Below are 17,115 nucleotides of genomic sequence, written 5' to 3'. Positions count from 1 at the left end.
GTGTGTATCATTCTATCTGTGTTTATGTTCATATTCCTTATTAAGCAAAGAAATATTTGCATATATATAGAGAGAAAAAAAGTAAAATCAACCCAATGACCCACGTCAATTTTGCCAGTTACTTTCTCTGCCACTTGGGAAACCCTTGTGGCTTAGTGGTAAAGAATCTGCCTGCAATGCAGGAGACACAGGTTTGATCCCTAAGTCGGGAAGATCCTTTAGAGGAAGAAATGGCAACCCACTCCAGTGTTTTTGCCTGGAATCCCATGGACAGAGGAGCCCGGAGAAAAACAGTCCATGCGGGTCACAAAGAATCAGACACAACTGAGCACACATACGCACATATGATAGGTGTAGTTTAACACTTAAATGGCCATCTTCCCAACCAAACAAGAGTTATTGTATTTTTAACCATCTATGTATCCATCCAAATGCATTAAGATATCTTAAGTTCATCAGTCTGGGTTATTATGCCCTAATGGTTCTAATTTTAATTTTCTTTCTAATGTTGAACACTCAGGACGCCATCTTCTATTGTTCAAGAAAGAAGTGTCCTTGTCATACAACAGGGAAAAAATGCTCTTTTGGCTGTTAGCCCTTCTGATCCTTTGTGGTTTTCTGTGGAATTATAAAAGACAGCTAAAGATCGCAAATATCACTGATAAGTACATTTTCATCACTGGATGTGATACTGGCTTTGGAAACTTGGCAGCCAGAACTTTTGATAAGAAAGGATTTCATGTGATTGCTGCCTGTCTGACTGAATCAGGATCAACAGCTTTAAAGGCAGAAACTTCAGAGAGGCTTCATACCGTGCTTCTGGATGTAACTGACCCAGAAAATGTCAAGAGGGCTGCCCAGTGGGTGAAAAACCAAGTTGGGGAGAAAGGTGAGTGATGTGAAAATGAGGGGAATGGAGGGGGTGTTGAGAAGTAAGCAAAGCTAAATGAAAGTAAATAGTCTGATTTTAAATGGTCTTTCCAAAAAAAAAAATTGTCTGCTAAATACCAGTTGTGTACTGGAGAAGATGGGAGAAAGTTTAGGTTAGCCCTGAATATTTCTACATTGCAAGCTCTCTACATGCATGAGAGACACAGCCCATGTTATCTTCTCATATGTTCACAAGGGTGAATTTAGAACTGAGATGATTGTGTTAACTGATCTTTTTCTGTGAAGTGCTACTCTAGCCACTTACATAGCAAACTTGGGGCCAAAAGCTACAGTAGATCCTGAGGGCAACCCTTGAATTGCCATCTGGATATCCAGGACCATCTTCTGACTGCAAAATGGTTCCAGAGCTCACACAATGTCACTGGGAAAGGAAGAAAATAGTCTGGCGATCTGAGCAAATGTGTCTTAGGCAGTCGTGGTAGAATAGGGAGTCATCGGACCTCATTCTGCATTAGATTCTGCAAAGATAGGAGCACTCTGAACTAGAAGACTTTTTATTTTATTTCCTTGAATGAAGTTTGAAATACTCTCATGGATGAAGATATTTGAATCCACAAAGGAAAAAACAAACAGATATGATTTTTCTTTATCACATCTTCATTATATAGTTGAGACTCTAAACCTCAAAAGCAGTGGTTTGATAAGGCTCCAAATAATATTTTAATGCTTGAATGCCAAACACTTTTAACAATGTTAAATGTTTCCCGTCATAAAATAAGACAGGTGAATGATTGGATTTTTACCAAAAAATAAATGTGAAATAGATCGATGTTGTTCTTTGTCTATAAAAACAGTTCATAAGTATTCTCTGGCTATGCCATCCAGCATGATAGGAAAAATAGAGCAATCTCCTCACATCTGAGATGAGAAAGTCTCACTCAGATAGTGTTTGACATTCTAAGCAGAAACAGAAAAATTGTGAGGTTGGTTTCCAGTAACAAAAGTTCAGCCGTTTCAGTTTAACCTCCCACCCACTGTACTATCACTTCCCCAAACTGCAAGTATTCAAAGCAGGAAGGAATGTGACTGGAAGGAGGAAATGGCACCATCAGATAAGGCAGAGCTGTATTTCCATCAAGGATGCCTATATAAATGTCACCTTGTGCCACACCTCCTTCCCTTCCGCTCTGTTCTAGGTCTCTGGGGTCTGATCAACAACGCTGGCATTCTTGGTGTGCTGGCACCCAACGACTGGCTGACGGTCGAGGACTACAGAGAACCTGTTGAAGTGAACCTGTTTGGACTCATCAGTGTCACGTTAAACATGCTTCCCTTGGTCAAAAAGGCTCGAGGGAGAATTATCAATGTCTCCAGCATTGGGGGTCGGCTTGCATTTGGTGGAGGGGGCTATTCTCCATCTAAATATGCAGTAGAAGGCTTCAATGACAGCTTAAGGTAAAGCAAACATGGGCATCTTAGCAAATAATAACCACTAACACTCACTGAACATTTATCAACCAGACACTCTATTTAGTGCTTTAAACTATTCCCAATTTATGATACTGAAAGTCAGCCCTTGACACAAGGGTTTGAAGCAAAAAATAAGGAAAAAAAAATTCTTTAAGTGAGAAATAAAATATAAATGATACCACTGAAGCTAAGAAAGATGAGATAACTCCCCCAAGGTCACCCAGCTGTCAAGTGGTAGAATAGGATTTGAACCTAAATCTTTTAAAGTCTTTTCTCCTTTTTGCATTAATGCATATGTGAATAGTGGTGGCAAATTTGTATTCAACAGATTAGCTTGTTTAATAGTTAGGGAATCACAGAGAGGAACTAAATCAGGTCTTTCTGTTGGTATTACTGTCAGATGCAGACACAACAGTGATATCTTATTTAAAACCCTCAGTAGAAAATTATCTGATAAAGTAATGACTTAGCGATGCAACATTTTTTCCCGCTTGTTGCAAGTTCTGGACTCAAATTTCACACACTATAGCTGAGTGAATGGTAACCGTCCCACCTCTACCCTAAGGACAAGAAAGACAGCTTTCCTCTGATGCTTCTATTTCCAAATAAAACTTAGAAGCTTGCTACCCTGGAGAAGGGAATGGCAACCCACTCTATTATTCTTGCCTGGAGAATCCCATAGACAGAGGAGCCTGGCGAGCTATAGTCCGTGGGGTGGCAAAGAGTCGGACAAGACTGAGTGACTCACACACACACACACACACACACACACACAAGCTTGCTAATCTAATGTGAAGATTTTGCTACCACAAGAAAGCACTGACTACCTCTTTTTGCTATGGGTCACCAGAGAACTCCAGAGCATAAAACCATTAAGGGACCAATTTAACAAATCCTTCAATTCAGTGCCCCAGGCATTAGTTTGTTTCAGTTTATGATGTCTGAGGTTCACTCTTTGGGTTTATGATGTCTGAGGTTCACTGGGCTTCTCCAATCTGTAGCTTTATGCCTTTTCACATATCTGAGGAGGTTTCAGCCATTGTTTCTCCAAACATTTTTTATCTACAATCCACTCTTTCTCTTCCTTCTGGGATTCTAACACAAATATTAGACCTTTTGATTTTGTCCCACAGATTCCTATGGTTCTGTTCACTTTGTCAATCATTGTTCTCTCTGCTGTTCAAATTAGGAAATTTCTAGTGATCTATCTTCAAATTCATTGACTTTCCTTCATCTTCTTCATTTTACTAATGAGTCTAGCCAGTAAATATTTTATTTTGGTTAATGCATTTTTCAAGTGTAAAATTTTCACTTGGTTCTTCTTTATCTTTTCTCTCTTTTCTGAAGCTTTCTAAATTCCCATTTACTTCAGGAGTATCTCTCTCTTGGAGCATGTCTGTAACAAGCACGTTAAAGACTTTGATAATTCCAACATCTGTGTTACTTCAGCCTTGCTAAACACTTGGTACAGCATGAAACTATGAGTCTTATTAAATTCTGGGGAGAATGTTGATAGGTTTCTGTTGTTATTGTTGTTTTTAGCAGATAATTGACCAGCTTGTGTTCAGGTCACAACTTCCAACCAAACTTCTGTGGTTTGTTCCCAATGTTTGTTCACTTTCAAAGACTTTTCTGTGCTATTCAGATGTGTCCCACATGTATACTGCATAGTAGCCAGTCTGGAATGTGGAAGATGATCCATCCCATAGTTCAGTTCCTCATCTGCAAACTGAGATGGTAGAATACGATGCTCTTTCCTGGGCACACCATTCTGTGATTCCATGAAAATATTTATAAGCAAACATTATTCAAATAAGCCTGAATTAAATGTCTTCAACTGGCTCTTTTCACAGGAGGGACATGAAAGCTTTTGGCGTGCATGTCGCTTGCATTGAACCAGGATTGTTCAAAACCAATTTGTCAGATCCAGAAAAGGCTGCTGAAAAAAAACTTGCCATTTGGAAGCATCTGTCTCCAGACATCAAACAACAATATGGAGAAAGCTACATCAAGAAAAGTGAGGTTTGGGGTGGACCCAGGGTCCTATGGGATTCATTGTCCTAGACAGCTTGAAAGAGACTCGAACAGAAAGGAAAAAATAAGGTTATCATGGTAATACACCAGTAGAGATCTCAAATATAGATCAGGAGTCCCTATTAATTAGTGTCATCTCTTGCTCATGTTTATAAACACTTACTGCGCATTTACTAAGTGGTAAGTTCCATACTAAATGCCTTATGAATTGTATCATTTATTCCTCAAAAGAACTATAGCAGCAAGCAGAGGCTTGGAAAGGGGAAATGCCCTACCCAAGTTTATACAGCTCCTCAGAGCAATGCCTGGACTGGAGCCCATGGCCATTACATCTACACAAACCACCTGTTTTTGGTGATCACCTACCACTCATTCAAAGACTCAGACTCTGACTAACTTACAATCCAGGTGACAACAGAAAGTAACCAGATGACTCTGAACACTGAGATTTACAACATGCAAGAAACTCAATCCTTTATTTCTGAGACACAACCCAACAGCCTAGAAGGAGTGCTAGATAGTACAGTCTCTAACTGCTCAAGAAATTCAGCACAGGATCAAAGCATTTCTGGCTAAGAAACCTTTATAGGAAAGGTCAGGTTTGAACATGACCTAAACAGGAAGAAATTATTAATATTTGGGTGGAAGCTTTCCGCAGCAGGAATGCATGGCAGTGGAGATGGAAGGAGAAATAAGGTAAGTCAGACTGAGTCAAGGCTGGAGGAATAATCATAAAGGTTAGATAACAATGAGTAACACATAGTAAATATTCACTATATACTTGTCACCATTCTAAGCACTTTACACAAACTCTTTCATTTAAAACACCCAAACAAACCCTCTGGATCTTACAGAAGCAGAAGCACAGGGACGTAACTTGCCCAAAGTAGCACAGCTAGTAAGTGGAAGAGCTGGATTTGAACCCAGATGGCCTGACTTGGCCATCTATTCTCTGCCATGCACTGTAATGGGAATGAGGCTTTGAGGAACTGCTGGAACTTCCTGTACTGGGGCTCTTGCCTCCATATCAGTCTTCCCGGCCCTATTAACATTTACTCACTAGTCCTCAAACACTTACTAAGCTCCTGCTTTGAGCCAGGAGCTCCACCTGACGTGGTGTCACCCTAACCCCAGCTGTGATCCTGCCTCTTCTTTGGCGGGCTTAGGTAAGACAGCCAGCTGTGGCAAGGTTCGAGGCCAGGAGTATTCAAGGTGGAGCCAAGCCTAGTCACATCTACTGGGGGAGAATGACTGACTTCTGCAACTACCCCACTGCACACACACACACACACACAGAGACACATGCATACAGGTACATATATGTCAAGTAGAACGTCTGGTTTGACAAACCTCGCAGTGCTGACATGTCACGACATATCAGGTCATGACCACTGCCACTAAATGCTGTTGCTCACTCACCGACTCCGAAGCCTCTAAGTTCGAGAACAAAATCCCTCATTGAAAAGAGCTTTCCCTGTTTGATGTTGAAATTGATATTTTCTAGGTGCCTGAGAATATATCATCAACTTCTATCTCAAATTTTTTTGACTTGTTCTCTGGGTCAGGGGTCCTTTCTCAGAATTACGAAAGGCTTAGAGCCCGATTTTGTCCTGGTTGCTCTTATTAGAGTTCTCCATGCCAAGACTTTGAGATCAGCGAGACTCACAGTTCCAAAGCAGACCACAAATTTAAGCTCACTTTGCTTCGTTTCCCAGACTGGAGTCGTAGGAGTATAAAATAGACTTAAGACTTCTGACCTAACCTCAGTTAGGCTCTTGGAACAGCTTGTGGCTACTGGGAGCTGAAGTCAAAAGATTTAACACAGTAGATTTTCCCTTGAGGATACACAATTTAAAATATGTTTTAAGAGCGTAGGAGGAATGCTTCAAGCCATCACCAGTCACTGCCTCTTTAAAGCTATCTTGGCTCATTACTCAAACAATTCATTTGCTGAGAACCAGGATACCTTTAGCTTCCTGAGTCAGGGCTTTAGTGAATGAGTCTCTCTTTATTCACTGAATTATAGAGGCACATGCTATATTAGTGCACACATACATGCGCAAGCATGTGCACACACATTTCCTATATCAGATTTGTTTTAAGAAGTACTGTGTTTATACTACTACTACCATGTTTATACAAACTACTAACTTCCTGGGTTCTGGCTTCGAACAAGCTCTCTAGGAGATTCTGCTGCTCACTCAAGTCTGAGAGCCAACAATCTAAAGAAATCACTGCTGCTTCCTTTTCTGAGGAATAGATAAAAACCCACCACAAGCGGACCCAGTTATAATGGCAAATTCAAAATAAATTCCCTCACTGCGTCCTCCCCTTTGCAACCTAGCTTCACACTCCCCTACTCCCCTTCTTCCACAGGGTAAATGTGCTTCTGTCTCTTTTTTTACAGGCCTAGAACAATTGAAAGGCACCGCATCCTTTGTGAACGTGGATCTGTCCCTGGTGGTGGAGTGCATGGATCATGCTCTCACAAGTCTCTTCCCTAAAACCCGTTATGCTGCTGGAAAAGATGCCAAAACTTTCTGGATCCCTCTGTCTCACATGCCAGCAGTTTTGCAAGACTTTTTATTGTTGAAACAGAAAGTAGAGCTGGCTAATCCCAAGGCAGTATGACTCAGCTGATGACAAATACCTGCCCCAGGCTGTGAAATTGGCTGATTTCTAGGACACGTCTCCTCATTCTCATTCTTTACCTAATCCAAACAGGACTCATTTAGATCAAACTCCTTTTGGTAAAAAGACGGGCTGCCACCATCACCTTTGAGGTCCCAGGGTCCCTCCTTAAATTTTTCTTGAGAAGATGGGCAGGGATGGCACCTGCCCGATATTTAGTCTTTGCCTGCTGGTTATAATTTTGGAAAGTGGACAGGCTTTCCCATCCAAAATGATTTTTCACCCGTGCCTGTCCCATGCTTCTAATCCATATCACTTAGAGTGACTCCTGAATGTTAAATATTTGTTTCTGATCAAAATATTAAGAGATAAGTAAAATAATTTCTTAAATGGGGATTGGATGTACTATCTTGCTGAGAATAAGATTCTGAAGGACTGGAACCCGGTTCTGTGAGCGTCAATGGGGGCAGGAGAAGAAAGGGTAATGGGGCCTTGTGAAGCTAAGGGGCAGCAGAAAAATACTAGGTAAGAGTGCAAGTAGGAGGGAAGGAAAATGAGAGAAGTAATAAGAGGACTGAAAAAGAGAAACAGGTATAAAAGTGTAGGTAGAGAGATTCCAGGACCACCATCTGCGGATAGATGGTAACAGCAGAGGAACTTGTCATTCCAAAAGAAGAAAAATGTAGAGCCTGTGTGTTTGTCCTGAGGCTTGTAAATGTAACGAGACATAGACTCTTTTACAACTTACACTTGAGATGGTTGGGAAATCCAGTATGTGAGGTGTCTCTAAAGCCCCATGAAAATACAGAGCTAAATTCAGAGACTCTCTTTTACCAGCAGTTACGGTGAGAGCAGGCCTGCTGCTGGCTCGTTTAAGGGTTCTAAACTGGGTTGACTCTGAACCCACACCCCATCCAAAAGAAACTGCCTAAACAGATGCTTCCCCAAACCCCGGCACCCAGTATCACTCACAAAGGTTGGTTAAATATTTATATGAAAAAACCCAAAGTGTCAAATTTTAATATCTGTTGCAGGATAATATGGGCTTCCCTGGTGGCTAAGATGGTAAAGAATCTACCTCTTTGCAGAAGACTGGGATTCAGTCCCTGGATTTGGAAGATCCCCTGGAAAAGGAAATGGCAACCCTCTCCAGTATTCATGCCTGGAGAATCCCATAGACAGAGGAGTCTGTCGGGCTACAGTCCAAGGGGTCGCAAAGAGTCAGGCACAACTGTGCAACTAACATACTTGGGCAACCACAGAATAACACAGAGTGAAAGAGTTGGGGAAATTATCTAGTGTGTATATTTGTGCATGCATGTGCATGCACACACACACACACACACACACACACACTGAATTTACTGTGAAGAAAATATTTAATATCTGCTGCTTAAAACCATGTTCTTTTGAAGATGTCAGTAATCCTATTCATTTTTACTCACCTTTCTGGAAACATCTGCCTATGAAGGAGTTTCCTCCTTTGACATTTACAACATATTGATGACTTTCAAAAACAAATTTCCAATGGTATCAGGTCCATATGTTTCATTATTTTGAGAAAAGATACACTCATCCTTTTTACATGAAAATGAAGACAGTCACAGCAAGAATCATATAGAAAAATTCTAAAAAAAAAAAAAAAGAAAAATTCTCAAGCAAAGTTATCTCAACTATCCTCACTACCTATCAGTGGACTCATCTCCATCTTGGTCCTACAAGGCCCAGAGACCATTCCACCTGTACATCCCTGATTTCTTCTGGTTGGAATTAACACTAGGCAACTGTCACTCATCTTGTCCTTGGAGATGAAGTTCATCCACATCGTTTGCTGAGGCTTCTCTTTCTCACCTTGAATTCCTAGATCTTGGGTTCATTTCATTGCTTTAAAAATATCTAACCTGGGACTTCCCTGGTGGTTCAGTGGCTAAGGCTCCATGCTCTCAATTCAGGTGAGCCTGGGTTTGATGCTTGGTCAGGGAACTGGATCCCACATGGCACAGCTAAAGATCCCACATGCCCACAACTACAACCTGATGCAGCCAAGTAAATAAATATTGTAAAACAAATCTAGCCTGCTGCTCCCCAACCTTCCAGGCCCCTAGGGCTGCCCAGACTTTTAGAATCTTCCAGAACCTCCCTTGCTGAACTTTCCACTGTGTAGTTGAGCTCGTGTGCGTGCATGCTCGGTCATGTGTGACTTAGTGTGACCCCATGGACTGTAGCCCGCCAGGCTCCTCTGTCCTTGGAATTCTCCAGGCAAGAATCCTGGAGTGGGTTGCCATTTCCTTCTCTAGGGGATCTTCCTGACCCAGGAATAGAACCTGGGTCTCCTGCAAGAATCTCTGGCAGATTCTTTACTGTCTGAGCCACCTGGGAAGTCCTGAACTTTCCTAATGGTTATTGCCTTTGTTTTGCATAGACCTGACTTCTTTACTCATTTCTCCATGTAGTTACAATTGATAACTCCCTGTTTCATCCAACTGAAAAAAAATGCTATAGTTAAATAAATGCTGCCAAATTATGGTATCACTTCAAAATAAAACCAAATATATTCACCCAAGCAACTTTTAAAGCTTTTTCAACTAAATGAGGAGATGAGGGTATTTGAAGTAGAAAGGCATAGTCTCAACAAAAGCACATGACCTAGACTGACAGAGGACAGACTGCGGGGATCCGGCCGGAGGGGCCCGCGGCGGAGGATGGTCCCGGGCGGCGGCGGCACGTGGGGGTGACAGCGCGCGCCGGGAGCCCGGGAGCGCGGAGGGCGCGCGGGCCGGGTGGACGTCAGTCAGCCGGCAGGCCGCCGGGCGAGCGGGATGGAAGCGGAAGGTTTGGGCTGGCTTCTGGTCCCGCTGCACCAGCTGGTTTCCTGGGGCGCAGCTGGTGCCATGGTCTTCGGAGGCGTGGTGCCATACATCCCGCAGTACCGGGACATCCGGCGGACTCAGAACGCCGAGGGCTTCTCCACCTACGTGTGTCTGGTGCTCCTGGTGGCCAATATCTTACGGATACTCTTCTGACTTCGACCCCCACCACTTCTGGCACTGGAGCAGCTTTGCAGACTACGTGCAGTGTGTCCTGGCCTTCACTGGCGTGGCGGGCTACATCACCTACCTGTCCATTGAATCGGCCCTCTTTGTGGAGACCCTGGGCTTCCTGGCCGTGCTGACCGAGGCCATGCTGGGTGTGCCGCAGCTCTACCGCAACCACCGCCACCAGTCCACGGAGGGCATGAGCATCAAGATGGTCCTCATGTGGACGAGTGGCGACACCTTCAAGACGGCCTACTTCCTGCTGAACGGGGCGCCCCTGCAGTTCTCAGTGTGTGGGCTGCTGCAGGTACTGGTGGACCTGGCCATCCTGGGGCAGGCCTACGTGTTCACCCGCTACCCTCTGAAGCCAGCCCCCCATGCGGCCCACCCCGCCAGTGCCAAGGCCCTCTGAGGTGGCCAGAGGATGAGGACGCGGGACCAGGGCTTCTGGCCCGGCCACCTGTGCCCCACATGGGCAGTGGGCACCGCAGCCCCAAGATAGGCCCGGCCGTGGGAGACTCGCCTGGCCTCTGGCTCTTGGGTATGGTGGGGCCTGGGGGCCAACGCTGTGCTCTGCCGCCCAGGACTCCACAAGCAGGTCTCCCCAGGTGGGGCTGCTGCACTCTCAAGCTAACGGAAAGCAGGCCTCTCTTCCACTTCAGCTCAGGACACAACTGGGGAACCTGGGGCACCCTGCAGGACCCGGGACCTCTGGGAACCTCCAGGTCTCGGGCCCCGGGGCCCTGATGTGGCAGGTGGGGGGGCTTGCAGCCAGGCCAGGGGGTCTCAGGAGGGGCGAGACGAGGTGGGAGTGAGAAACAGCATTGGGGAGCCCGGGTCCCTGCCCGAGGGGCCTGCGGTCTCAGGCCGGCTGGGGTGATGCACCGCAGCGTCGGGCTCAGCCATGTGGGACGCAGGGCTCCGGCTTCCTCACTCCAGGTTGGCACCTTTCCAGGCCCTGGTGGCCTTGCTGCTCCACCAGCCCCTTCTGGTGAGGCTTCTGTGGACTCAATCGCATCTGGCCAGGCTGTGGCTGGCGTGGGCCCGGGGTGTTGGGAGGGGGGCCTGGGTGCTGGTGGGCCCAAGGCGCACCCAGGAAGGCTGGGGGCCCAGGTCCGGGGTTGGGCTGCCCCAGGCATCCCTTCCCTCTGGGAACTGTGCCCTTGCAGACACAGCCCAAGGCGTCCGTCTTCCAGGCCTGGAGGCGCCTGTGGGTCAGGGCAGGGGGCGGCAGGGCAGGCTTCTCAATGCTGTGCAGAGGCCCCGCTGCTGCCCCCACCTTCTGCGCAGCCCTCTGCGTCTGCTGTGTCTGACATTGGCCCTCTTCAATCTACACAGGCATCTCAGCCTCCCAGGCGAGTGTTCTAGACACTTCTGCAGGCTTCCCACAGGCACTTCCCCTCCTGCTGGGCGGAGGGCCTGTGGCGTCCACGTTCCCTGGGCTGCTACCAAAGCACCCGCGTTTGTGTGGTTGGTGGAAGGCATGCGTAGCCGTCTCCTCCTCCTGACTTTTCCTCAAAAGCTCCTGAATGTTTGAGGATCCCGTGCAGCTCTCTGGCCTGCAAAATGCTCTGAAAATGTTTATTTTTTAAAATGAAAGGAGATGTCTGTCACCGGGTGCGGCGGTGCCGTGCGTGCCCCTTGTGGGAGCCCTGTGGTCCTGTCAGGGTGACTTTAACTCAATAAACTGCTGCGGATCCAAAAAAAAAAAAAAAAAAAAGCACATGACCTAGGAGGAAGGGAGGGAGGGTCACTGCACCAAAGTTCTGAAGTATAGGTTTCTAGACTTCTCCCCATCTCGCCATTGCTTCTTATATTCTGTGCTCTTGGGAAAATATAATATATTTATCAATAATATTTTGGTGGACATATGTGCTGGGCTTTCTGCTAAGCCCTGGCCAACAGTCAAGAAAAAGACATAGTTAGTCCCTTTCTTAACAGAGCTTAAGGTAAACCAGAAGTGGAAGAAACTGGAGCCTATTATACAGAGTGAAGTAAGTCAGAAAGAAAAACACCAATACAGTATATTAATGCATATATATGGAATTTAGAAAGATGGTAATGATGACCCTATATACGAGATAGCAAAAGAGACACAGATGTAAAGAACAGACTTTTGGACTCTGTGGGAAAAGGCAAGGGTGGGATGATTTGAGAGAATAGCATTGAAACATGTACATTACCCTATGTGAAACAGATCGCCAGTCCAAGTTCAGTGCATGAGACAGTGTGCTCAGGGCTGGTGCACTGGGATGACCCTGAGGGATGGGATGGGGAGGGAGGTGGGAAGGAGGTTTAGGATGGTGAACGCATATACATCCATGGTTGATTCATGTCAATGTATGGCAAAAACCACTACAATATTGTATAGTAATTAGCCTCCAATTAAAATTAATAAATTAAATTTTTTTTAAAAAAAAAAAAAAGGTAAACCAAAGACTGAGGCCACTGCTCAGGATACCTTAGAGGGGCTTCTCCAGGAATCCCTGGTCAAGATGAATTGAGGAACTTCCCTGGTGGTTCAGTGGCTAAGACTCTGCACTCCCAATGCAGGGGCCTGGGTTCAATCCCTGGTTAGGGAACTAGATCCCACATGCCACAACTAAGACTTGGCACAGCCAAATAAATTTTTTTAAAAAAGATGAATTGAGAGATCATCTTCTACCACTTCAAGCTAGGGAGGTCCCTCCCCACTTAGTTTAGAGGGATCACGAAAGTGTTCCAGATCTTTCCCTTGATCTGATCTAAAAAGCCAGCTCTGTCTGATGCAGCTCTATGTGAACAATACATTCAAACCTGGAGTTTCTATCTCCCTCACTCCACCAGCTCTTTCTGGGTCCAGCACCAAGTACCATCAATGCTATCTCCTAACTGCAAAGAGACCAACCAGTCCATTCTAAAGGAGATCAGCCCTGGGTGTTCTTTGGAAGGACTGATGCTGAAGCTGAAACTCCAGTACATTGGCCACCTCGTGTGAAGAGTTGACTCACTGGAAAAGACTCTGATGCTGGGAGAGATTGGGGGCAGGAGGAGGAGGAGGGGATGACGGAGGATGAGATGGCTGGATGGCATCACCGACTTGATGGATGTTGATTTGAGTAAACTCTGGGAGTTGGTGATGGACAGGGAGGCCTGGTGTGCTGCGATTCATGGGGTCGCAAAGAGTCAGACACGACTGAGCTACTGAACTGAAGTGAACTGAACTGAAGGAGATCTCGGGTCCATCTACTCCTCTTGACCTCTAGGGCAACCATCTGTCCAAGCTTCTGTCATCTCTTACCTCAACGACAGCATATTTACTCTGCGTGCCTTCGATGGTTTCTCCTCACTGCAGTCAGATTGCTCAAAATTAAAGTCTGATCTTGCTCCTTTTCTCCCCGCTTCCACTCCCCCAAACTCTTCAGTGTGTTCCCATTGCCCTTTGACTAAGATTAAAATACATGACATAAACCACATTGTCCCAGCACACTTCACAAACCTTCATTTTAGGCTACTGTCTTCATTTTGCCACCTGAGGACCTTTGCCCATGCTTCTCCCTAGAACGTTCCCATTTTACCTGCTTGCCTAGTTTCTTCATCCTACAGACTCCTTCTCGGGCAAGCCCATACAATTCCAAATTCCTACCGCCATCTCTTCATTCCAACGACATTCCCATCTTATACATTCTTACCGCAGTCTGTAATTTACTTCAAGGAGCTTATAACACTCTGTAATTATGTATTTGTGTGACAGGTAAGTTAGGTAATATTGGCCTTTCTTATCAAAATTTATAAGTTTCATGAAATCAGGACCCCCGTTGGTTTGCTTATTCCTTTGTCTAGCAGAGTGCTGGCATATAGACCAGTGTTCAGTAAATATGTGTTGAATAAATGCAGAAATAAGCCTGTGTTAATCCTTCCAAGGTGCAGTCTAGCACTTAAGATCAAGCTTGCCAGCTGCATTACATGTGCTGTCAGTGTGTCTTTTCAGACAAAATCCTGTAACTTCCTCAAGCCTTTGAGTATTTCTGCAAGGGGCTCCCTCATGCTGGTTTGTTGCCATAGAGATTTCTCATGACCTGTTGGTCCAGAGACACTGTGAAGGAGCCTGTGTCTAAGTTGAGACTTAGGGTTCAGTGGTCACAGAAAAAGGGGGCATCAGACCTCATTTTGTCCATTTTTCTGCCTGTAGGCAGGGCATGTCTACATCATCCAGGCTGAAGAGAATCCCTTTCTATTTAAAATCTCCCCAGAAACTCTGAAACTTCTGTGGGAAACCCAGCCCAACATTTAATGAGGGAAATTTCCAGGAGCGTCTAAGAAAAATTATCAGTTTCAGTGCTTCTCCATTCTATTAATCCCCAAAATTCTCAAGAACACAAGATATCTCAGTCTCATCAGTGTGGAGGGAAGAGCTAAACATTTTCAAAATTAAAAGTTTTTTTTAATATTTATGAATTATTTGTGACAACTTAATCTACACCACTGTTTATAAAGATAATACTGGCCAACACTTTCATAAGTTTTTGCATGTTGAAAAATAAGACAATTCTGCTGATACACTGCTGGCATTCTTCAACTCTGTGATTCACTTCTTTTTAAAAAATATATAAATTTATTTATTTTAATTGGAGGCTAATTACTTTACAATATTGTATTGGTTTTGCCATACATCAACATGATTCACTTCTTAAAACAAAATATGAGTAAATCCATTCTTCTATATGAGGGATTAAAATTACTAGGGTTCTAACAAAGCTAGTGTAGGTGATGGAATTCCAGTTGAGCTCTTTCAAATCCTGAAAGATGATGCTGTGAAAGTGCTGCACTCAATATGCCAGCACATTTGGAAAACTCAGCAGTGGCCACAGGACTGGAAAAGGTCAGTTTTCATTCCAATCCCAAAGAAAGGCAATAACAAAGAATGCTCAAACTACCGCACAATTGCACTCATCTTACATGCTAGTAAAGTAATGCTCAAAATTCTCCAAGCCAGACTTCAGCAATACATGAACCATGAACTCCCTGATGTTCAAGCTGGTTTTAGAAAAGGCAGAGGAACCAGAGATCAAATTGCCAACATCCGCTGGCATGGAAAAAGCAAGAGAGTTCCAGAAAAACATCTATTTCTGCTTTATTGACTATGCCAAAGCCTTTGACTGTGTGGATCACAAGAAACTGTGGAAAATTCTTCAAGAGATGGAAATAGCAGACCACCTGACCTGCCTCTTGAGAAATCTGTATGAAGGTCAGGAAGCAACAGTTAGAATTGGACATGGAACAACAGACTGGCTCCAAATAGGAAAAGGAGTATGTCAAGGCTATATATTGTCACCCTGCTTATTTAACTTATATGCAAGCTGGAATCAAGATTGCTGGGAGAAATATCAATAACCTCAGATATGCAGATGATACCACCCTGATGGCAGAAAGTGAAGAGGAACTAAAAAGCCTCTTGATGAAAGTGAAAGTGGAGAGTGAAAAAGCTTCCCTAAAGCTCAACATTCAGAAAACGAAGATCATGGCATCTGGTCCCATCACTTCATGGGAAATAGATGGGGAAACAGTGGAAACAGTGTCAGACTTTATTTTTTGGGCTCCAAAATCACTGCAGATGGTGACTGCAGCCATGAAATTAAAAGATGCTTACTCCTTGGAAGAAAAGTTATGACCAACCTAGATAGCATATTCAAAAGCAGAGACATTACTTTGCCGACTAAGGTCCGTCTAGTCAAGGCTATGGTTTTTCCTGTGGTCATGTATGGATTTGAGAGTTGGATTGTGAAGAAGGCTGAGCGCTGAAGAATTGATGCTTTTGAACTGTGGTGTTGGAGAAGACTCTTGAGAGTCCCTTCGACTGCAAGGAGATCCAACCAGTCCATTCTGAAGGAGATCAATCCTGGGATTTCTTTGGAAGGAATGATGCTAAAGCTGAAACTCCAGTACTTTGGCCACCTCATGCGAAGAGTTGACTCATTGGAAAAGACTCTGATGCTGGGAGGGATTTGGGTCAGGAGGAGAAGGGGACGACAGAGGATGAGATGGCTGGATGGCATCACTGACTCAATGGACGTGAGTCTGAGTGAACTCCGGGAGTTGGTGATGGACAGGGAGGCCTGGCATGCTGCGATTCATGGGGTCGCAAAGAGTTGGACACAACTGAGCGACTGAACTGAACTGAGCTGAATGCAGATTCTGGTTTAACAAGCTTTCTAAGCTCATTTTGCACATAGCATCTGCCCAGGAAAGAGCCAGATCACAGCTCTTGCCTGATTCGTCCCTGGAAATAAATAGTGCCCTAGTCTGAAACAGGTCTTGCAAAGCAACACAGCATCCTGTCACACTGTATACCAGCAACTGCCCTGAACAGTTTCATTTCAGCTCCTTTTGAGAAACTGGAGATGGAAAGCAGTCTTTATAGCTGCACAGCATAAGCTCTGACCAAAGCCAACCAGTCAAACACCTAAGTTAAATATTTACTCTCAATCCTCTAGGTCTGTTTTCCCCTCTGATTTATGGTGACTAGAACTTAAGCATGATGCCACCCAACTAATGATGGTAACTTGGATCAAGTAATCCAAGCAACCTGGGTTCCCACTGGTATAATAAAAATATAATAATGGTTATTTAACCCTGAGTGCATGTCAGGTTCTTAAAGCATTTGTACATTGCATGAATGATTTTACCTAACCCTAACCATCTGGATTCCGCCTTACCTGATTTGCTTCCCTGGTGGCTTAGATGGTAAAGAATCCACCTTCAATGTGGGAGACCTGGGTTTAATCCATGGGTTGGGAAGATCCCCTGGAGGAGGGCATGGCAACCCATTTCAGTATTCTTGCCTGGAGAGTCCCCATGGACAGAGGAGCCTGGTGGGCTACGGTCCATGAAGTCTCAAAGAGTCAGACACGACTGAGCGACTAAGCACACAACCATCTCTTAGATACAGGCTTTTGGTGGGTTGTTTTTCTGTGTTTGGTTTTTTTTTTTTTTTTTTTTTTTTGCTTTTCATTTGTTTTTAATGTGGTAAGAACACAACATAAAATCCCCCTTCTTAACAAATGAAGTATACAAT

The 17,115-nt window shown here is 44.5% G+C and overlaps 1 protein-coding gene, 1 non-coding gene and 1 pseudogene across 2 annotated transcripts; all 3 read left to right on the top strand.

Annotated features, from left to right (window-relative positions):
• The first annotated feature begins 531 nt into the window (after window positions 1–531).
• On the top strand, window positions 532–7,026 carry DHRS9 (dehydrogenase/reductase 9). The gene is made up of 4 exons (XM_068969563.1): window positions 532–889; window positions 2,088–2,346; window positions 4,215–4,378; window positions 6,803–7,026. The coding sequence occupies exons 1-4, from the start codon at window positions 577–579 to the stop codon at window positions 7,024–7,026; spliced, it is 960 nt and encodes a 319-aa protein (XP_068825664.1). The 5' UTR covers window positions 532–576.
• Window positions 7,027–9,845: 2,819 nt separating this feature from the next.
• LOC138076871 (solute carrier family 66 member 2 pseudogene) lies at window positions 9,846–10,801 on the top strand (annotated as a pseudogene).
• A 1,770-nt stretch (window positions 10,802–12,571) lies between these two features.
• TRNAG-CCC (transfer RNA glycine (anticodon CCC)) lies at window positions 12,572–12,643 on the top strand. The gene has a single exon. It is a non-coding gene; the product is annotated as a tRNA-Gly (tRNA).
• Window positions 12,644–17,115: the final 4,472 nt, after the last annotated feature.

The sequence above is a fragment of the Capricornis sumatraensis genome, chromosome 3 (assembly GCF_032405125.1).
Source record: "Capricornis sumatraensis isolate serow.1 chromosome 3, serow.2, whole genome shotgun sequence".
NCBI lineage: Eukaryota > Metazoa > Chordata > Mammalia > Artiodactyla > Bovidae > Capricornis > Capricornis sumatraensis.
The sequence above is the reverse complement of the archived record's forward strand: the minus strand, read 5'-3'. Positions and strand labels throughout refer to the sequence as shown.

Coding starts and splice junctions, on each gene's coding strand:
- DHRS9 (XM_068969563.1), top strand. CDS start 577: ATGCTCTTTTGGCTGTTAGCCCTTCTGATCCTTTGTGGTTTTCTGTGG. Junction 890..2,087: donor AAACCAAGTTGGGGAGAAAG/GTGAGTGATGTG, acceptor GCTCTGTTCTAG/GTCTCTGGGGTCTGATCAAC. Junction 4,379..6,802: donor AGAAAGCTACATCAAGAAAA/GTGAGGTTTGGG, acceptor CTTTTTTTACAG/GCCTAGAACAATTGAAAGGC.